The sequence below is a fragment of the Trachypithecus francoisi genome, unplaced genomic scaffold (assembly GCF_009764315.1).
Source record: "Trachypithecus francoisi isolate TF-2019V2 unplaced genomic scaffold, Tfra_2.0 Lachesis_group15, whole genome shotgun sequence".
NCBI lineage: Eukaryota > Metazoa > Chordata > Mammalia > Primates > Cercopithecidae > Trachypithecus > Trachypithecus francoisi.
The window spans coordinates 110520938-110543487 of NW_022681460.1; the positions used below are offsets into that span (position 1 = coordinate 110520938).

Here is a 22550-nt window from a genome sequence, read left to right on the forward strand (position 1 = left end):
AAGACAGGTTTCTTGGAGTTAGGAAGACCCAGGTTTTACAAAGGGATAAGAATACAAAGTACTGGCCGGGTGGGTGTGGGTACTCACGCCTGTAATCCCAGCACTTTGGGGAGGCAAAGGTGGGAGGACTGCTTGAAGCCAATAGTTCGAGAGCAGCCTGGGCAACATAGTGAGACCGTTTCTACAAAAAAAATTTTAATTAGCTGGGTGTGCTGGCGCACATCTGTACTCCCAGCTACTCAGGAGGATGGGGTGGGAGGATTGCTCGAAGCCAGGAGTTTGAGGCTGCAGTGAGTGAGCTATGACTGTGCCACTGCAGTTAGCCTGGGCAACAGTGTGAGACCTTGTCTCAAAACAAAAAATAAATAAATAAAAGAAAATAAAAAAGGCTGGGCATGGTGGCTCATGCCTGTAATCCTAGCACTTTGGGAGGCCAAGGCGGGTGGACCATGAGGTCAGGAATTCAAGACCAGCCTGGCCAAGATGGTGAAACCCCGCCTCTACTAAAAATACAAAAATTAGCTGGGCCTGGCGACACGTGCCTGTAATCCCACCTACTCTTGAGGCTGAGGCAGAGAATTGCTTAAATCCAGGAGGCGGAGGTTTCAGTGAGCCAAGATTGCGCCACCGCACTCCAGCCTGGGTGAGAGAGTGAGATTCCGTCTCAAAAAAAAAAAAAAAGAATCTGAAGAACTAAGTTCATTTCTGGACACATCCAAAGCCCCCCTGCAGTGTTCCATTTTCGTGTGTGTGTGTGTGTGTGTGTGTGTGTGTGTAGTGTGTGTGACAAAGTCTTTCTCTGTCACCCAGGCTGGAGTAGAGTGGCGCAATCTCAGCTCACTGCAACCTCCGCCTCCTGGGTTCAAGTGATTCTCCTGCCTCAGTCTCCCGAGCAGCTGGGATTACAGGCATCTGCCACCATGCCCAGCTAATTTTTGTATTTTTAGTAGAGATGGGGTTTCACCATGTTGACCAGACTGGTCTCAAACTCCTGACCTCAGGTGATCTGCCCGCCTCAGCCTCCCAAAGTGCTGGGATTACAGGTGTGAGCCACCATACCTAGACAAGTGTTCCATTTTCTGGGAAGGAGAGCTCAGGTCGTAAGAAGTGCATTGTCGTCCAGGTGCGGTGGCTCATGCCTGTAATCCCAGCACTTTGGGAGGCTGAGGTGGGCGGATCACGAGGTCAAGAGATGGAGACCATCCTGGCTAACATGGTGAAACCCTGTCTCTACTAAAAATACAAAAATTAGCCAGGCATGGTGGTGTGTGCCTGTAGTCCCAGTTACTCAGGAGGCTGAGGCAGGAGAATCGCTTGAGGCAGAGGTTGCAGTGAGCCAAGATCGTGCCACTGCACTCCAGCCTGGTGACACAGCAAGACTCCGTCTCAAAAAAAAAAAAAGAGTGTTGTCCTTTCTAGGCCCTGCATGTCCCTGCCCACCCAAGTGATGGTGCCCTCACCAGACATTGCTCTCCTCCCTGCTTGAGCTGGGCTCTCCACAACCCCTGTGTTCCCAAGCAGGGTCTCAGCCCTGCTCTGACATCATAAGGATATGGCCATGAGCCAGCTGCCACAGGACCAGAAGGCTGCATGGAGATATGAGGTATGGTCAGGTTCTGCTTGGTCAGTTCTAGGACAAGAAAATCCCAGCCTGCTTGTCTCCTGGGAAAGTCTGCAGGGACACTCTCGGCTTAACACCAGGAGCCCTGACTCCTAGCCCAGCCAGCACTGTGATCCCACGTTCCTGGTCCACGCCACACAGCAGGAGCCCTGCTGAGGGATTCCACACTGAATTCATGTAGTTGGGGAGACAAATCCTTGCACCAGCTGTGGAATCTTGAGCAAGTGACTTAACCTCTCTGAGCCTCAGCTTCCCTTTCCGCTAAATGGGGAAATAAAACATCGGGGCTAGAAACAACATATGGAACATGCCAGGCCAGTGCTGATGGAAAACGTTTCTTGCAGTCAGGTGCTGTGGCTAACGCCTGTAATCTCAGCACTTTGGGAGGCCAAGGTGGGTGGATTGCTTGAATCCAGGAGTTGGAGAGCAGCCTGGGCAACATAGAAAGACACCATCTCTACAAAATAAAAAATTAGCTGGGCGTAGTGGCTCTCACCTGTAATCCCAACTACTCAAGGGGCTGAGGCAGGTAGATTGCTTGATCCCAGGAGTGGAGTGGGAGACCAGCCTGCACAACACGGTGAAACCCCATCTCTAAAAAATATACAAAAATTAGCTGGGCGTGGTGGTGTGTGCCCGTAATCCCAGCTACTTAAGGCTGCAGTGAGCCAGAATCACACCCCTGCACTCCAGCCTGGGCAAAAGAGTGAGACTCCATCTCAAATAAAACCAAACAAAACACAAATCGCTCCTTGACCAGAACCGATCTGGTAGCCCCTCTTGCCAATGGCTAGAACCGTGGGAGCAAGAGTCCAGGAAAACTCCTTCTGAATTGAACAGTGGGATATTTTCAGGGATGTTCCTGGTGAATCCATCCTGTGTTCCTGACTTCACAGCAGATGCTTCTGCTGAGGTGATTACTAGTCCATCCACAAAATCAAGCTCTTCAGCCAGGCGTGGAGGCAGACAATGAGATAGTGGCTGGGCAAAGGTGCCCAAGGAGGCCCCTCTGGGGAGGTGACATCTGAGCTGAGACCTGAAGAGAGGGCATTCCTGAAGCTCTTTCAGAATAGAGACCTTCTCTTTCTTCTCTTTCTAGTATCAGAACACAGATCCCTGCACACAGTAAGTGCTCAGTAAGTGTTTGCTAAATGGATGATAGCTCCAATGGAGCTATGGGGCCATATTAATGATAGAAATATTATAAAATAAATGGTAACATTGTAACCATTTCTGTTTCTTTTAGAATAATTTAGCATTTAAATGTGAAGATCTGGCAACACTAAGCATTGGCAAGCATATGAACAACAGAACTCTCATCTGCTCTGACAGAGCAGAAATTAGCAGACTTTGGAAAACTGTTTGGCAGGGTCTGCAATGCTGAAAAATTGCACACACTATGACCAGCCAGTCCAGCCCTTGATCGGAACCCACCAGGAAATGACATAGACCATGCACAAGGATGTTTGTGACAGCACTACTCATACTAGCAAAAAATTCCCATCCAACTATGGCATATTCAAACAACAGACTATGACACAGCAGTGAGAATGAACAAAGACAACTACATGTAATAGTGGGATTAGTTTCTTTTCTTTTTTCTTTTTTTTTTTTTTTTGAGACAGAGTCTCGCACTGTCGCCCAGGCTGGAGTGCAGTGGTGCGATCTTGGCTCACTGCAACCTCCACCTCCTGGGTTCAAGCGATTCTCCTGCCTCCGCTTCCCCAGTAGCTGCGATTACAGGTGCATGCTACCATGCCTGGCTAGTTTTTGTATTTTTAGTAGAGACAGGGTTTCACCACGTTGCCAAGGCTGGTCTAGAATTCCTGACCTCAGGTGATCCGCCTGCCTTGGCCTCCCAAAGTGCTGGGATTACAGGTGTGAGCCACTGCGCCTGGCCAACTTTCATAGATAGAAAATTGAGCAGAATGACATATATAAAAGGGTTCATGCTGTATGAAACCATTGCTATAAAAAGTCCCCAAACTGCAGCCATAAAAAAGGATGAGTTCATGTCCTTTGCAAGGACGTGGATGAAGCTGGAAACTATCATCCTCAGCAAACTAACCCAGGAACAGAAAACCAAACACCGCATATTCTGACTCATAAGTGGGAGTTGAACAATGAGAACACATGGACACAGGGACGGGAACATCACCCACCAGGGCCTATCAGGGGTGGGGGAAGCAAGGGGAGGGAGAGCATTAGGACAAATACCTAATGCATGTGGGGTTTAAAACCTAGATGACGGGTTGATAGGTGCCGCAAACCACCATGGCACATGGACACCTATGTAACAGACCTGCATGTTCAGCACATGTATCTCAGAACTTAAAAACAAACAGCAGGGCGCAGTGGCTCACACCTGTAATCCCCGTACTTTGGGAGGCCGAGGTGGGCGGATCATGAGGTCAGGAGATCGAGACCATCCTGGCTAACATGGTGAAACCCCATCTCTACTAAAAAAGTACAAAAAATTAGCCAGGCATGGTGGCGGGCACCTGTAGTCCCAGCTACTGGGTAGACTGAGGCATGAGAATGGCATGAACCCAGGAGGCGGAGCTTGCAGTGAGCCAAGATCAAGCCACTGCACTGCAGCCTGGGCGACAGAGCAAGACTCCATCTCAAAAACAAACAAACAAACAAACAAAGTCCTGAAATGGAGAAAACAAATTTTAGGTGTTGGAGGTGAGGTGAGTGGTTACCCTTGGGTGACCACATGCTTGGAAGGAAGCATGAAGCCAAGCTGCAGGGGAGTGGGCACGCTGGTGTGGTTAGTTTGGGAAAATTTATCAAGCTGTTCGCTTCTAATATGGGAACTTTTTTTTTGAGATAGGGTCTCACTGTCACCCAGGCTGGAGGGCAGTTCACAGCTCATGCAGCCTCAAACGCCTGGGTTCCGACAATCCTTCTGCCTCAACCTCCGAGTAGCTAAAACTATAGGTGCACACCATCTCTGCTGGCTAATTATTTTTATTATTGTGGAGATGGGGGTCTCACCATGTTGGCCAGGCTGGTCTCAAACTCCTGACCTCAAGCAGTCCTCCAGCCTCAGCCTCCCAAAGTCCTGGGATTACAGGAGTGAGTCACTGCGTCTGACCCTGAGCACTTTTCTGTATCAAAGCTCTGGGAATCTGCAATGATTCAAACAAATTAAGAGGCCAACAACATGGATTCCACTTTGCTGGCTCGGCTCCAATGGGCTCCTTCCCAGTTCTTGCTGTGTGTAAAGAAAGATTTTTGCAAAAAAATTCTGGCCTGAATATAACAGCTTCTTTTCTCACCTCAGCGTGTGCTGACTCACACCCACGCCAGGAGAGCAGCTTGGGCAGTGAGCAGCACCATCAGGCTAGAACCACAAGACCTGGGGTCTACTGGGCATGGGCTGTGTGACCCTGAGTCTGTGCCTTAAACCCTCCATGTAGGTTTCAGAGCTGGAGGTAAACATCTGCAGGTTCCTTGTCGAGATGAAGGGAGGTAAGGAGAATGGCATGGTCCCCAGCACGAAGTGCTCACTGACGTAAGCTGCATCTCCCAAAAAGAGAACATTATTTGAGGCTTTCAAGGCAACAATGCATTAGCTTGATGCTGGAGAGGGGGCCAAGGAGGAAGCAGAGAACATGGGAGGAGAGAGGTACCTCCTCGGACCAGTCACTCTTTGCTCTGATGCACAGAACTGCATTCAAAATGCCCTGGGGTTTTGTATTACGAAAATTACTATAATCTCAGCACTGTGGGAGGCTAAGATGGGCGGATCACGTGAGGTCCGTACTTCGAGACCAACCTGTCCAACATGGTGAAACCCTGTCACTACTAAAATTACAAAAATCAGCTGAGCGTGGTGGCGGGCACATGTAATCCCAGCTACTTGGGAGGCTGAGGCAGGAGAATCGCTTGAGCCCGGGAGGCGGAGGTTGCAGTGAGCTGAGATCACATCATTGCACTCCAGCGGGAGTAACAAGAGTGAAACTCTGTCTCAAAAAAAAAAAAAAAAAATTACCCACTGTATGCTCTAACTAGCTCAATAACAGAAGATACAGAAACAGGTAAAGTGAGTACATGAGTTCATCTGCATTGCTATAAAAGAATACCCGAGACTGGGTAATTGATAAAGAAAAGAGGTTTATTTGGCTCACAGTTCTGCAGGCTGCACACAAAGCACAACACCAACATCTGCTCCTGGTGAGGCCTCAGGAAGCTTCAAATTGTGGAAGGTGAAGGGGAGCTGGCATGTCGCATGGTGAGAGAGGAGCAAGAGAGTGGGGAGACGCCAGGCTCTTTTTTATTTCATTTTGCTTTACTTTTTTTGAGACAGGGTCTCCCTATGTTGCCCAGGCTGGAGTGTAGTGATGTGATATTGGCTCACTGCAACCTCTGCCTCCCAGATTCAAGCGATTCTCCTGCCTCAGCCTCCCAAGTAGCTGGGATCGCAGGTGCCCGCAACCCTGCCCGACTGATTTTTGTATTTGTAGTAGAGACGGAGTTTCCCCATGTTGGCCAGGCTGGTCTCAAATTCCTCACCTCAGATGATGCACCCGCCTCGGCTGAGATCACAGGTGTGAGCCACTTGCACCCGGCTGGTGTTCTGTCTTGATGTGGTGCTGCTTGCGCTAGTGAGTGAGGTTTGTGAAAATTCTTCAAGCTTAACACTCATACGCACTTTTTAAAATGGGGTCTCCATATGAGACTCGGCTCTTATTTTAACTCTGGCCTAAAATAACTAAAATAAGAGAGATAAACATTACCCCTGGGTCTCTGTAATGCAAACTGCAAGACAGGAAAGGCAAGGCAAGGAAGGGATTCCACCACATCCCCAGGGCCACTGTGTTGCCAGCAGATGGCACTGGTTGTAGAGACAGTGGAAGAGCTCCCGCTTTTCTTTCTTTCTCTCTCTCTCTTTCTTTCTTTCTTGTCTCCCTTTGTCATCCAGGCTGGAGTGTAATGGTGTGACACTGCAACCTTGGCGCACTGCAACCTCTGCCTCCCGGGTTCAGGTGATTCTCCTGCCTCAGCCTCCCAAGTAGCGGGGATTATAGGCATGCCTCACCACGCCTGGCTAATTGTTGTATCTTTAGCAGAGACGGAGTTTCACCATGTTGGCCAGGCTGGTCTCAAACTCCTGACCTCAGGTGATCTGCCTGCCCCGCCCTCCCAGAGGGCTGGGATTACAGGCGTGAGTCACCACGCCCAGCTCAGTTCCTGCTTTTCATACTTTTAGGAGCAAAAGTTCTTGGGAACCCCATGGGCTGGCCCTGCTGAAGGCCAGCTGGTATTCCCCCACTGGTGGGAGAATGGTCTTCGGGTAGCAGGTGCCACGAGGTGGAAAGACACCTGTCACTGAAGATGTCCCGGGCCTACAGCACTCCTGCTGCCCCACTTATGGTGAAATCTGGACTAAAAATAAAAGGTGGTGGCTTTGCAGTACCGATGTGAGGCTCAGAGGTGCGCCTCAGTTGCCAGGGAGGAGGAGCTGCGTTCTGCAGAAAGTGAATGTTGCTCAGGAAAAGGTGACACAAGCAGCTCCACTGCAAGCCTGAAAATAATACCATTCCGGACAGCCATGGGCTCCTGATCTGACAGCGAGTGAGGCAGGAATATGAGGAACATCGTCCTGTCTCTGGGCCTGCGTTTACTTTGTTATTTCATCACGTGTCTGAATTCTTCTGGAGTTACTTTTTGTGTGGCCCTGCCCCCTCCTTTTTTGATAACAGCTTTAAGATATAATTCATCTAACATACAATCCATCCATTTAAAATGCACAATTCAATGGCTTTTAGTATATTTGCGGATGGTTGCAAACATCATGACAATCAATTTTAGAACATTTCATTACCCTAAAAAGAAAACTTAGCCGGGCGCAGTGGCTCACCCCTGTAATCTCAGCTACCCAGGAAGCTGAGGAAGGAGGACTGAAGATGGCTTGAGCTCAGGAGTTTGGACCAACCTGGGCAATACTGGGAGACCCTTTCTCAAGGAAGGAAAGGAGGGAGGGAAGGAGGGAGGAAGGGAGGGAAAGAAAAAGTGAGAGAGAGTGAGAGAGAGAGGGAGGGAAGAAGGAAGTAAGGAAGGAAGGAGAAAGAGAGAGAAGGAAAGAAAGAGAGAGAAAGAGAGAGACAGAGAGAGAGAAAGAAAGAAAGAGAAAGAAAACCCGTACCCATTAGCACTTACCTCCCATTTCGCCTGAACTTCCCCCGCCCTAGGTAACCACTAATCTATTTTCTGACGTTCTCTCTCTATGGGTTTGCCTATTCTGGACATTTTATGTAAACTGAATCACACAATAAGTGGGCCGTGCGCAGTGGCTCACACCTGTAATCCCAGCACTTTGGGAGGCCAAGGTCGGGGGATCACTTGAGGTCAGGAGTTTGAGACCAGCCTGGCCAACAAGGTGAAACCCCATCTCTACCATAAAAACAAAAATCAGCTGGATGTGGTGGCGGGCACAGCTGTAATTCCAGCTACTTGGGAGGCTAAGGCAGGAAAATTGCTTGAACCTGGGATGTGGAGGTTCCAGTGAGCCAAGATCACACCACTGTACTCCAGCCTGGGCGACAGAGCGAGACTCTGTCTCAAAAGAAAAAAGCAATAAATGGTCTTCTGTGACTGGCTTCTTTCACTTAGGAGGGGCTTCTTTTGCCAGGGCCGGTGGCTCATGCCTGTAATCCCAGCTCTCAGGAAGGCTGCGGCAGGAGGATAGCTTGAGCCCATGAGTTAGAGACTTGCCAGGGCGATATATCGAGACCCTATTCTCCACAAAAAGGAAAAAAGACAAAAAAAAAAAAAAAAGAGAAATGGATGACTTCTTTCACTCAGAATGTTCTTAAGGTTTAGCCATGTTGTAGCATGGATCAGTGCTTCATTCCTTTTTATGGAATAATACTATTCCATCATATGGAGAAATCACAGGTTGTTTCTCCACTCATCAGTTGATGAACATTTTGGTTGTGTCAAAGAAAACCAGAGCTGTTGGGTGTGGTGGCTTATGCCTGTAATCTCAGCACTCTGGGAGGCTAAGGTGGGAGGGCTGCTTGAGCCCAGGAGTTTGAGGCCTGCCTGGGCAATGTGGTGAGACCTTGTCTCTACAAAAATAACAAATAAATAGCTGGGCAAAATGGCACATGCCTGTAGTCATAGCTCCTCAGGAGGCTGAGGAGGCAGGAGGATTGCTTGAGCCTGGAAGGTTGAGGCTGCAGTGAGCCATGATCGCGCCACTGCCCAGCCTGGCAACACAGTGAGACCCTGTGTCTTAAAAAAAGATTAAAAAAAAAAAAGAAAGAAAGAGGCTGGGCATGGTGGCTCATGCCTGTAATTCCAGCACTTTGGGAGGCCGAGGCGGGCGGATCATGAGGTCAGGAGTTTGAGATCAGCCTGGCCAACATAGTGAAACCGTGTCTCTACTAAAAATAGAAACATGAGCTGGGCATGGTGCTGCGCACCTGTAATCCCAGCTACTCAGGAAGCTGAGGCAGGAGAATCACTTGAACCTGGGAAGCACAAGCTGTGGTGAGCCGAGATTGCGCCATTGCACTCCAGCCTGGACAACAGAGTGAGATTCTGTCTCAAAAAAAATGAAAGAAAAAGAGAAAAAGAAAACCAGAGCTAGACAGTAGTTAAAGGTGTAAAAACAGATTTTATTCAGGACTACTGCAATAGGCGAAAAGAGACCTCAGCACAGAAATAGGCTCAACTCCGAATACAACAAGGGAAAACAGAGACTGATAGCCAAGCAGTGGGAGGTGGGTGCTGTTGGTGGATGGAAAATTCCTAGTAGAGTAGGGTAATTCTTTGCTAAATTGAGTCTAACAAGAGTCTTGCTGAGGGCAGGTCAAACATCAACTGGAGGATGATGGGGGTTGTGAAATTTGGTCAGATATACAGGGTTGATTCTCGCTAAATCAATTCAACAGAATTCTTGCTGAAACTGAGCACCTTGGCTGGGTGCAGAGGCTCATGCCTGTAATTCCAGCACTTTGGGAGGCCGGGGCATGAGGATCGCTTGAGCTCAGGTGGTTGAGACCAGCTTGGGCAATAAGCAAATTAAAAAAAAAAGAAACAGCTGGTTGTGGTTGCATGTGCCTGTAGTTCCAGTTACCTGTGAGGCTGAGACAGGAGGATCACTTGAGCTCAGGAGCTTTGAGGCTGTACTGAGCTATGATTGTGCCACTGCAGCGTGGGTGACAGAACAGACCCTGTCCCTAAATAAACAATTGGGTGACACAAAGACAGACACAGACGTCCAAAAGTTGAGGTCTGGTTGGGGAGAGGATTCCAAGGAGCACCCAACTAATGTCTGGTCATGGAGAGCCTCTGTCAGTTGTTTTGACTTTTTGGCTATTATGAATATAAACATCCACACTATGATATGAATACCTGCTAGGCATATTTGCCTACTATAGGTTTTCATGTGGCTGTGTGTTTTCATTTATCTTGAGTGCAATCCTAGGAGTGGGACTGCTGGGTCACACAGCGGCTCTATATTCAGCCTTTCGAGGAATGCCGCCTTTCCGTGTGCACGTACACTTCAGTTGTCTCATCTAGTCCCCAGTTCCCGTCAACAGCAGGTGGGAGACGACAATTTCATTTTTGTAGGTGAGGGAGCTGAGACCCAGAGCACCTAAAGGCTAACAAATAATCCCAGCTGCCATTGGTCTGAGGGCTGGCTGTGTGCCAGGCACTATGAGCAGCGACCTAAATGCATTCAGCCATCCCATCCTCGCAACAGCCCCATGAAATTGGTATTAGGTTTACCCCCATTTGATAGTTAGAACAATTACATATACCTACCTTTTAGATAGGGTCGGGCTCTGTCACCCAGGCTGGAGTGCAGCGGTGTGGTCACCAGGCTTATTGCAACTCCTGCCTCCTGGTCTTAAGCGATCCTCCCACCTCAGTCTCTGGAGTAATTGGGACCACAGGCACGTGCACCACACCCAGCTAATATTTTTGTATTTTTTGTAGATACGGGGTTTCGCCATGTTGCCCAGGTTGTTCTCAAACTCCTGTGCTCAAGTGATCTGCCTGCCTTGGCCTCCCAAAGTTCTTGGATTACAGGAGTGAGCCATTGCATCCAGCCAGAAAAATGAAATATTTTGGAAAGGGTATGAAGTGGTGTGGCCTAAGACTTGAACCCCGTTCCAGCTCACTCCATTTCCGGCTCTCACTGGCTCTCAAACCCTCCACTACTCCGTGGGCTCCAGAGATCAGCAAGTTTTCACCTGGTGCCGAGCACGGTAAGGTTCACGTTGACTGTTCTACTTGACTTTTACTGCATGGGACACTTGGGACCACCCCCTTCTGTGACCCTCCTCTTAGTTTCCATAGATCCTTCCTCTGGATCCATCCTAGGGCACCTTCCCTTCCCAATGGGCCCTCCTGTCTCAAATTTCCACCCCCTCCACACTGTCACAATGATTTGTCTAAAACATGAATCCTGGCTGGGCGCGGTGGCTCACACCTGTAATCACAGCACTTTGGGAGGCCTAGGTAGGAGGATCACTTGAAGTCAGGAATTCAAGACTAGCCTGGCCAATGTGGCGAAACCCTGTCTCTACTAAAAATACAAAAATTAGCCAGTTGTGATGGTGTGCGCCTGTAATTCCAACTACTTGGAAGGCTGAGACAGAAGAATCGCTTGCCAAGAGGCAGAGGCTGCAGTGAGCCAAGATCGCGCCACTGCAATCTCTGTCTCAAAATAAAAATAAATAAAAACAAAGATAAAAAAAAAAACACAGATCATGGCTGGGTATGGTGGCTCACGCCTGCAATCCCAGCACTTTGGGTGGCCAAGGTGAGAGGATCACTTGAGTCCAGGAGCTCAAGACCAGCCTGGCAACCTAGTGAGACCCTGTCTCTATTTTGATATAAATAAATAAATTAAAATAAAACATGAATCCAGTCATATCACTCAGCCCAAAATTCTCAACATTACATCACCCACTACCTACCCAATAGGATACAGTCTAAATTCCATAGACGGGTCTATAAGGCCCTCCTCTTTCCTACCCTACCATCCAGCCGTATACACCTGCTTGCATTTCCCCACACGTTCTGCGTTTCATTTCTCTGCAACTTTGCATTGGCAGATCTCACTGCTTGGAGTGCCCTTCCCTACTTCTTTCACCTGGGGAATTCTACACATCCTTCAAGTCCCAACCTAAATGTCCTCCTCTCTGAAGCCTTCCTTGTTCGGGCACTCCCTCTCCTGAACGCTCAAAGTACTCTGTTTTGACATGTTGAACATAAGCTACTATGTGAGTCTCCTGCGCTGGACTGTGTGCGCTTTGAGGACGGAGATTGGGCTTTATTCCATGTTGTGTATTTCCAGGCCTAGAACAGGACCTTGCTTGGTCAAATGAGTAAATGAATAAATATTCTACATCTGTGCTATCCAATACAGTAGCCACAAGCCACATGTGGCTACTGAGCCCCTGAAATGTGACTGCTCCAAAATGAGATGTCCTGTAAAGTACACACTGCATTTCAAAAACTTAGTGTGAAAAAAGAGTAAAATACATCACTCATAATTTTTGTTTTTTTTTGAGACAAAGTTTTGCACGTCGCCTAGGCTGGAGAGCAGTGGTATGATCTTGGCTCACTGCAACCTCTGCCTCCTGGTTCAAGTGACTCTCCTGCCTCAGCCTCCCGACTAGCTGGGATTACAGGCACCTGCCACTATGTCAAGCTAATTTTTTGTATTTTTAGTAGAGACAGGGTTTCACTGTGTTGGCCAGGCTGGTCTTGAACTCCTGACCTCAGGTGATCCGCCGGCCTCGGCCTCCCAAAGTGCTGGGATTACAGGCATCAGCCACTCGGCTCATAATTTTTTATGTTGACTATTCAAACAATATTTTGCATATATTGAGTTAAATTTATTACTAAAATTAATTTCACCTGTCTCTTTCTATACTTTTAATGTGGTTACTGGGAAATTATTTTTAAATTTTTATTTTTATTTTTTAGAGACTGAGTCTCACTCTGTTGCTCAGGCTGGAGTGCAGTGGCACAATTCTTGCTCACTGCAGTCTCAAACTCCTGGGCTCAAGTGATCCTCCTGCCTCAGCCTCCCAAGTAGGTGGGACTATGGGCGTGAACCACCACAGCTGGCTAATTTTCTAATTTTATAAATTTTTTTGTAGAGATGGGAGACTCACTATGTTGCTCAGGCTGGTCTCAAACTCTTGAACTCCACCTCCCAAAATGTTGGGATCACAGGTGTGAGCCACAGTGCCCAGCCTGGACATTTCTGAATGACATGTGTGCTGGTCTCCCAGCCTTCTATTTGCCTCTCTTGGTTTAAACCATTCTGCACACCGTAGTCAGATGATCCTGTGAAATGTCAATCGAATCATATAAGTTGCCACAGACACTGAATTAAGCAAATACTGAACCACTGCTTCTGGGGAAACAACCTAGGTTCCTGTGAGCCTGTGGACACAACATTTTTGTCAACCAATCAATACATAACCTTCTTTTCTAGGTGTTTCTGTTTAAAGGCAACTTAGTTAATATATATTGTTGATTCAGGGCAATTGAACTCAGTTGCCTGCACCAAGCTAACTGAGCACAGCTGTTCTTTCTACAAGGCACATCACCACCTTCTCACACTTAGGAATGCTGGACAGCACTTCCGCACAACACTGAGGGACATGTGAAACGGCAGAATCAACCTACTCATCTGACAAAGGGCTAATATCCAGAATCTACAAAGAACTCAAACAAATATACAAGAAAAAAACAAACACCCCATCAAAAAGTGGGGAAAGGATATGAACAGACATTTCTCAAAAGAAGACATCCATACAGCCAACAGACACATGAAAAAATGCTCGTCATCACTCGCCGTCAGAGAAATGCAAATCAAAACCACAATGAGATACCATCTCACACCAGTTAGAATGGCAATCATTAAGAAGTCAGGAAACAATAGCTGTTGGAGAGGATGTGGAGAAATAGGAACACTTTTACACTGTTGGTGGGATTGTAAACTAGTTCAACCATTATGGAAAACAGTATGGCGTTTCCTCAAGGATCTAGAACTAGATGTACCATATGACCCAGCCATCCCACTACTGGGTATATACCCAAAGGATTATAAATTACTCTACTACAAAGACACATGCACACGTATGTTTATTGCGGCACTATTCACAATAGCAAAGACTTGGAATCAACCCAAATGTCCATCTGTGACACACTGGATTAAGAAAATGTGGCACATATACACCATGGAATACTATGCAGCCATCAAAAAGGATGAGTTTGCGTCCTTTGTAGGGACATGGATGCAGCTGGAAACCATCATTCTTAGCAAACTATCACAAGAACAGAAAACCAAACACCGCATGTTCTCACTCATAGGTGGGAACTGAACAATGAGATCACTTGGACTCGGGAAGGGGAACATCACACACTGGGGCCTATCAGGGGGAGGGGGGAGGAGGGAGGGATTGCATTGGGGAGTTATACATGATATAAACGTTATGCACATGTACCCTAGAACTTAAAGTATAATAAAATAAATAAATAAATAAATAAAAAGAAACGGCAGAATCACCGACAAAAAGCGTAAAAATGAGAAAAAGATGACACTAAATAGACCAAAAAGGAGACCTGTAGGCAGCGCTGCCCTGTCATTTTTAGAGACAGGCTTTCGCTCTGTTGCCCAGGCTGGAGTGCAGTGGCACAATCCCAGCTCACAGCAGTCCCGACCTGCTGGGCTGAAGTGATTCTCCCACCTCAGCCTCCCGAGTGGCTGGGACGGAAGGCAAGTGCCACCATGCCAGGCCAGTGTTGCCTTATTTGACCTCAGCGGACAATGTGCAGGATCGTTATGTCCACGAATGAATGAGAAAGCACCACAAGTATTGATTTTGGGATTAGAAATGTTAGTGAGTAGGCAAATTTGCAAACACAAAACCCGTAAATAATGAAGATTGATTGTAACTCTACTGCTTAACACTCTTCGAGGACTTTAAATTCCACTTGCAATAGAATCCAAACTCCAGCCAGGTATGGTGGCTTATGCCTGTAGCCCGAGCTACTCGGGAGGCTGAGGCGGGAGGACGGCTTGAGCCTAGGAGTTCACAGTCATAGTGAGCTATGATCACGCCGCTGTACTCCAGCCTGGGTGTCAGATCAAGATCCCATCTCAAAAAAAGAAAGAAGAATCCAGAGTTTTGTTTTGAGACAGTCTTGCTCTGTTTCCCAGGCTGGAGAGTAGTGGTATGATCTTGGCTCATTGCAACCTCAGCCTCCTAGGTTCAAGCAATTCTCCTGCCTCAGCCTCCGGAGTAGCTGCGATTACAGGCAAGTGGGCCTCGCTAATTTTTGTATTTTTAGTAGAGAGGGGTTTCACCATGTTGGTGAGGCTGGTCTCGAACTCCTGACTTCAAGTGATCCGCCTGCCTTGCCCTCCCAAAGTGCTGGGATTACAGGCGTGAGTCACCATGCCCGGCCAGAGTTCTTAAAATGACCTACAAATCTCAACATGATTTGGATCCAGCCTGCCCCACTGACATCCTCACCTTGCTGACTCTCGCACCTCCTTCTGGAATGCCCTTCCAGAATAGAATGTCTTTTCAATTTCATGCCCCTGCCTCAGCATCACCTTCTCTGAGAGGCCTTTTCTAACCTCCCTGTCTAGAGGCCCCACCCTGTAACTCTCTTAGGGCATCCCTTCCTCTCCTTCACAGTCCTGGGCATTTTGTGGTTTCCTTGTATACTGTCTATAAGAAAGGAAGTGCCTGAGCACGTAGCCACCCAGTGGGTTCATCTTCCTGGCTGCCCAGATAGAGCCAACGTATCAAGACAGGGGAACTGCAACAGAGGGAGAGAGTTTAATCCACACAAGGCTGGCTGAATGGGAGACCAAACTTGTATTACTCAAATCAGTCTCCCTGAAAATTCAGAGCCTAGAGTTTTTAAAGGGTAATTTGGCAAATAAGCTGCCAAGCAACAGTGAGTGCTGATTGGTGGGGTGGGAGATGAAATCACAAGGTGTTGAAGGATGCAAGAACTGGTTGAGTCAGATTACAGGTCTGGGTGGCCTTGGCTGGTGCATCAGCATGTAGGGTCAGAAAAATACCTAAGAGTACCAATCTTAGGTTTTACAATAGTGATATTACACCTAGGATCAACTGGGGAGTTTTAGAATCTTGTGGCCTCTGGGTGCATGACTCCTAAACCGTAATTTCTTTCTTTCTTTTCTTTTCTTTTTTATTTTTTTGAGATGGAGTCTCAGTCTGTCGCTCAGGCTGGAGTGCAGAGGCATAATCTCAGCTCACTGCAACCTCCGTCTCCTGGATTCGAGCAATTCTTGGGCTTCAGTCTCCCTAATCGTTGGGATTACAGGTGCGTGCCACCATACCCAGCTAATTTTTGTATTTTTAAATAGAGACAGGGTTTCACCATGTTGGCCAGGCTGGTCTCCAACTCCTGACCTCAAGTGATTCACTTCTGTCAGCCTTCCAAAGTGCTGGGATTACAGGCGTGAGCCACTGAGCTGGGCCCTAAACCATAATTTCTAACTTTGTAGCTAATGTTAGTCTTACAAAGGAAACCTGGTTCTCAGGCAAGAAGGGAAACCTGGTTCTCAGGCAAGAAGGGTGTTTGTTTTGGGAAAGGGCTGTTACTATCTTTGTTTCAATATTAAACTATAAGTTGCTCCCAAAGTTAGTTCCGCCTATGCCTAGGAATGAACAAGGACAACCTGGAGGTTAGAAGCAAAATGGACTGGGTTAGCTCAGTTCTTTTTCACTGTCATAATTTTACGTTGTAATTTTTGCAAAGGCAGTTTCAAGCGCAGGGACAGTGACTGTGTGGTTCAAGGTTTTACGTAATGCACCTCCCAAACTCAATAAATATTAGTCGCATAAAGGAAAAAAATGCAGCCCTGGAGGAAGATGCCCTGTTGCTGGCATGGGTGAAGAAGAGGCGCTCACAGGGAGGGTTCCTTCCCTGTTCTCCAGCCTCGTATGCACCGAGCAAACAGGCCCCGAACATCCCACGTGCTCAGCCCCTGCTCCACGCCAAATCGCCTTCACTCCCACTGACGTAACCACGGCGCATCACCTGCCTCCCGAGACCCCGCCCCCCTCTGTGACGCCCCGGGCCTCGGCCCTGGTCCAAAGTCTACCCGCCTCCTTGTGACAGAAGTGCGACTGCCAGCTGACGAGGCGTTCGGTCCTGCCGCTGCGGCCGCTGCCCCAGGGCTGCGGGGACGGTGAGTCGCCGGGACGCATTCAGAGACGGCTTCCCGCGGGAGTCCTCCTCCCCGGGGGAACGGTCTGGGCGCCGAGCCCCTCAGGTCGGGGCGTGACCTCGGATTGTGGCGACCCCTCCCCGCCCCGGCCCGCGGCGCCTGCGCGGTGCATGCTGGGCACCGTAGTCCCCAGTCTCCGAGAGCGCTGGGGGTCGACCGGGCGGACTACAAGTCCTAGAAGCCTCTGGGCGGTGGGGCTAGGGGGGGGGGGGGGTTCGTTGTGCGCGCAAAGCCCCGCGGGGCTGAGGGTCTTGTACTCTCCCGGCTTCTGTCGGGACCCAGGCACCTTTCAGCGTTCGGCTGGCTTCGGGCACCGGGCTTCTGGAGGTAAAGCAGGGCCGGCGGTTGGGGCGCGGCATGGCGGGGCCCGTCCTCTCCTCAGGGCGCTGCCGAGAGCTAGCGCGGCCCTGGGGATGTCGAAGACGCTGCGGTGGCTGGGCCCGGCGGGCGCCCCGCTGTGTGCCGCGGGGTTGTGCGCCTGGAATGGCAGCCTGCTCGCCCGCACGGTTTTCTGTCAGGGAAGGTTGTGGAAATTGCCAACTCCGTCTTGCAGTGCGAGACGGGGAGGGGAGGGGCGGGAGTTGTTTTCTCAAGGAAAGAGGGTCGGGGAGGAGCCCCGTGGCGGAGCCAGCCCCTGCCGAGCCCAGCGGGTGACCTTGGCCGTCCGGGAGCCCAACAGCGTCCTGCACCCGCGCCCGTATCGCCGACGTGTGGAGTCGGGATGTGGCGCTCGGCCGCGCATCCCCGGCGGAGATGGCGACGGCCTGGCCTGGGTTTGGGCTAGGAGTCGCGCCTTCGAGGACCTTGGCTTAGCGAGTTCCTGGGGGGCTTCTCAACAGGTGTTAGGTGAGGTGGGGCGAGCGGCTGTGAGTTCCTGCAAAGGTGGGTTCAAGATCTTCTGCGTCAGAACCACCGGGGGCTCTTGGGAAACGGGCAGATTCCTGGGCCCCACCCCAGGTGTTGCGATTCTGTAGTTCCGGCGCGCGGCCCGGGAATCTGCATTTAGTAGGCTCCCCAGATCATTCCCGGGCGCAGCTGGGGCTGAGAACCTGTCCCAGTGAGGAGGATGGCGGGCCCGGGGCAGGGACGTTCCGTAGCGTTTCTGCCAGTTTCTTCTGTATTCTGGAGCCTGATGCTGGGCAGGGCGGTGCCTGGGCGGGTGACTGCTCTCCTGGGTTCTTTGCTGCTTTCCTTGGGGCCGATCTAGGTAGAACTGGGTGGAGGGAGGCGTGCCAGCTCTGCCTTGCCCTCTGCCCTTAATCGGAAAGGTTATGCCCAGTCATTTGCCAGTGTCAGAAGACTCCCCCTCTACACATTCATTTATGAAAAACGGGAAACATATAAAAGTTGTGAACACCCACAGACCACCCACTAGAATGTAGAGTTAACATTTTATTGTATTTCATCACATATCTGTCCACCCAGTAGTCCCTCTTGTTTTTTGTGTCAAAGTAACTTGCAGATATCAGTGCCTTTCCCTCCCAAATAAGCATGCATATCATTAATTAGAGTCTTAGAATTGTTTATTGGGTTTGATTTCTTTATCTTCCGAATGGTTTTTACCTTCATGGAAGCCCTGGGTGTTTAGAAATCCTTCTCTCACCCTTGAGAATTTGAAGGGGTTTGGAGGTTTTCCACAGGAGGGGAGGACCAGGGAAGAGCTTTACAGGTTCTCTTGCAAGGATTCATTTATTTAAAGCCAGGGTCTTGTTCTGTCGCCCAGGCTAGAGTGCAGCGGTGCTGTCACATTCACTGCATCCTGGAACTCCTGGGCTCCAGCGATCCTCCTGAGTACCTGGAACTACAGGCATGTGCCACCATGCTCGACTAACTTTTTATTTTTTTGTAGAGATGGCGTGTCATTATTTTGCCCAGCGGGTCTCTAACTCCTGGGCTCAGGTGATCCTATCCCCTCAGCCTCCCAAAGTGCTGGGATTACAGGCAGGAGCTACTGTGCCCGACTTTACAAGGATTTAAGAGCCATGGTTCTAGAATCACCATAAGAGCAGAACATTGACTGTGTGATGTAAAGTAATACTTCAGGGAACAAAATTGTTTTGAGAAGTAGCTAACGGAATGCATCCCAAAGGCCAGCTTGCTCTAGCAGATCACGTTGGCAGTAATTGAAGCTAGTCATCAGCTTGCAGCTCCATGTCGGCTCTTTACACTGTAAGCGTGTCCACGTTGAACCTACCAGTTCGGTGTGTGTTTTCTAAGCTCTAGGAGAACTGGGCTGTGTAGTGCAATTGAGCTCATGGTGTTGATGCACTGGAGGCCATGGCTTTGAGACCCTAGGGCCCAGGTACTTTGTTCCTTAGCCACAAATGCCAGCCCTTAACCCTACTCAGCTGCCTGAGTGGGAGAGAAAAGAGACGCACTTTGCAAATTTGTCTCCACTTTGAGGAACGTGGTTCCAAGGGCAAGGACATGTTTTTACTCATAGAGGACGTGGAAATGTGGCGGTTAAAGTTGTGGCATTTTATAGCATGTCACGTGCTGGTGAGAAGGTGGGCAGGCAGGGAGAGCTCTGCAGAGGACCTTGGTGCTCCATGGGGAGGATGGAGAGAGAGCCAGGCTGGCAGTGGTGACAGGAGGTTCCCTTTCCCCGACGAGGGGACTTGGAAATAGATTACTGAAAATGGAAATGTGCTCCTTTCTAGGATCCCACAAAAAGTTTGTTTCTGTCTCTGCCTAGTCAGGAGTCTCCCAGCCACAGTCTCTGTGGGAGGTGGTAGAGCCTACATTGCAACACAGTGCAGCAGAGGTGGGGGTGCCTAGGGCCTGTGCCAGAACCTCCCCATGCCCAGAGGGCTGTCCACTCTGGGAGACACTGGTTTGGCGGCTCCTGAACCCGTGGGCCTGATGGCCCTGGTCACCACTTCTCCTACTCTGTGAGTCATCAGGTAGTGAGTGGTCTGGTGACAGTGGTGGTGTCCTGGGACCAGGGCTGCCTAGGTGTGGAGACCTCTCCGTCACATTGAAGCTGTGTGACAGACAGGCCTTGCTCGCCGCATCTGTGATAGGTGAAGAGCAGCACCCAGGCCACAGGAAGGCCTGCATCTGCTGTTAGTGCTGAAGAAATGAAGGTCCCCTGATGGCAGACAAAGCAAAACCAATACAAAGCCTGCAGTGCAGGGTGACAGGGTCCAGCAGCATTCTGATTCTTCCCTTGAAAGTAGTTGTGATGCATTTTTGGTAATACTGTATCATTTTTCCAGAAAACATTTCTTGTCACCTTTTCAGTGCTCCTGATTTGTGGGTGAGACCTGGCTTGGTCTGTACATTGATCCAGTACCATCGATTCTTACTGCAAGGAGGTGTAACGGGGTTCAGTGAACACTTGGGGGTCTTCCTGAGATGTAATTGTTCAATCAATGCTAATTAAGTCTCAATTTAGATCTAGTCCCAGTGTCTGGGTATTTCCCCCAAGAAGGAAAAGAGAACAAGGCAGGTGGAAGTAGGTAGAGAAGGGTGCGAGAGTTGCCTTGGGCGGGTTTAGGGAGAATTCCAACCCGTGTTACTTCAGGAAGAAAGCGAGCTTGGTTGTTGCAATTCTGGTTAACATGCAGGCTGGGTGCCGTGGCTCACGCCTGTAATCCCAACACTTTGGGAGGCCAATGGGGGTGGGTCACCTGAGGTTGGGAGTTTGAGACCAGCCTGACCAACATGGAGAAACCCTGTCTCTCCTAAAAATACAAAATTAGCCGGGCATGGTGGTGCATGCCTGTAATCCCAGCTACTCCGGAGGCTGAGGCAGGAGAATCACTTGAACCTGGTAGGTGGAGGTTACAGTGAGCCGAGATTGCGCCACTGCACTCCAGCCTGACAGAGCAAGACTCTATCTGAAAAAAACAAACAAAAACAAACAAACAAAAAAAACAACATGCAAACAGCGGCCTCACAGGCTGGGGAAGCAGGAGGAAATGGGGTTCTTTGCAGAGTACAGCCCTATGAACATGCTTTGTTCTCACCTGTCAGCCAGGGAGGTGGCAGCACTGCAGGACTTTGCCAGCTGAGGCAGCAGCCAGAATGTCTAAGTGACTTGCCCATGGTTGCCAAATAATGGCAGAGAAGGGCCCACGGCTGGCCCTGAAACAGCAGGGGTGGCGGGAGAGCAGCTGAGGGAGACGTGGGCTCTCCCAGCCCCATTGTGATCACTGCGTCACGAAGTTGACTGGAATTCAAGAAATGGTGTTTTTTCCTGTCTGGATTTTTGGCTATGAACATAAGTACTTTCCTGAGGAGGCAGTGGAGTCCATCTCGGCTGCGGCTGTGTTGTCGCCCTGGGTAGTGGCCTTTGGGTTAAGAATGGCACAGGAGGGGTCGGGTGCGGTGGCTCATGCCTGTAATCTCAGCACTTTGGGAGGCCGAGGTGGGTGGATCATTTGAGGTCAGGAGTTTGAGACCAGCCTGGCCAACATGGTGAAACCCTGCCTTTACTAAAAAAAAAAATTAGCCAGGCGTGGTGGCAGGTGCCTGTAATCCCAGCTACTCAGGAGACTGAGGCAGGAGAATTGCTTGAACCTGGGAGTTGGGGGTTGTAGTGAGCCGAGATCGCACCACTGGACTCCAGCGTGGGCGACAGAGTGCGAGACTGTTTCAAAACAAACAAAAAAAGAATGGCACAGGAGGTCCACTTAGGTTAACCCCAAACCTCTGCACTCATTTCTTCAACACACATGGACCAGGCGCCAAGCAGAGCCCAATGATACAAGTGGGAGAGCCCCAGGATTCTTTTTTTTTTTGAGACGGAGTCTCGCTCTGTCGCCCGGGCTGGGGTGCAGTGGCCGGATCTCAGCTCACTGCAAGCTCCGCCTCCCGGGTTTACGCCATTCTCCTGCCTCAGCCTCCCGAGTAGCTGGGACTACAGGCGCCCGCCATCTCACCCGGCTAGTTTTTTGTATTTTTTGGTAGAGACGAGGTTTCACCGTGTTAGCCAGGATGGTCTCGATCTCCTGACCTCGTGATCCGCCCGCCTCGGCCTCCCAAAGTGCTGGGATTACGGGCTTGAGCCACCGCGCCCGGCCGGCAGGATTCTTGAGGGGAGATAAGACAAGGGACAGAGAATCCCTTGGCAGGGGAATCCTCAGGAAGGCCCACGTTTGCAGGGAAGTGGGGTGTGGGCGTGTTGGGAGGCCAGGGAAAGAGTACAGGGGTGGGCTTGGGAAGGGTGGGGGCACGAGATCGTTTGGAGGAGTGTAAGTTACGATCCGGTGGGGTCATGGTAGATCTGGGATATGGTCCAAGTCCAGACTCTTCGCTGTCATCCTTAGCTGTTAGATGAGATAGTGGATCTGAGGGCCTTTGAACCATGGAGTTAGTAGGACTTGCTGACTGGTCATGGTTTAAGGGGACGAGAAAGGTCTGGAGCGCCTCTCGGCCATCCAGTTTGGCAATGGGAGTGAAGTGAACAGAAGGGTCCGCTGGCTGGAGAGCAGAGTTCCTGCCTGGATTGGCAGCCAAGCTGCGGCCCATCCACCCACTCACCCATGTTTCACAGGCTGCCTGGTGCCCTGGAGAAACTGGCCCCAAGCCCTGACCCTGCCCTCCAGGAGCTATGGGTCTGACTGGAAGATGGCCCTGATCACAACTTTCTAATTCTGCATGTTATGAATGACTCTCTTGCCCTAGTCCTAGAACTCCCTGGCCACCTCCCTGTAGAGCTTTGAA

At 49.8% G+C, this 22550-nt stretch overlaps 1 protein-coding gene across 4 annotated transcripts in view; it reads left to right on the plus strand.

Moving 5' to 3' along the window:
- The first annotated feature begins 16710 nt into the window (after nt 1–16710).
- CDIP1 (cell death inducing p53 target 1) overlaps nt 16711–22550 on the plus strand; it is a 29151-nt gene continuing 23311 nt past the window's right edge. The window contains exon 1 of one of the 4 annotated variants that reach the window (XM_033235885.1): nt 16711–16841. Coding sequence is in view for 2 of the 4 variants with exons in the window: in XM_033235888.1 (XP_033091779.1) it covers nt 16991–17207 (217 nt within the window). In the remaining 2 variants the exon portion in view is untranslated. Of the gene's footprint in view, nt 16842–16898; nt 17208–22550 lie in introns of those variants that run through there. The other 3 variants (XM_033235888.1, XM_033235887.1, XM_033235886.1) reach the window with 3 other exon arrangements.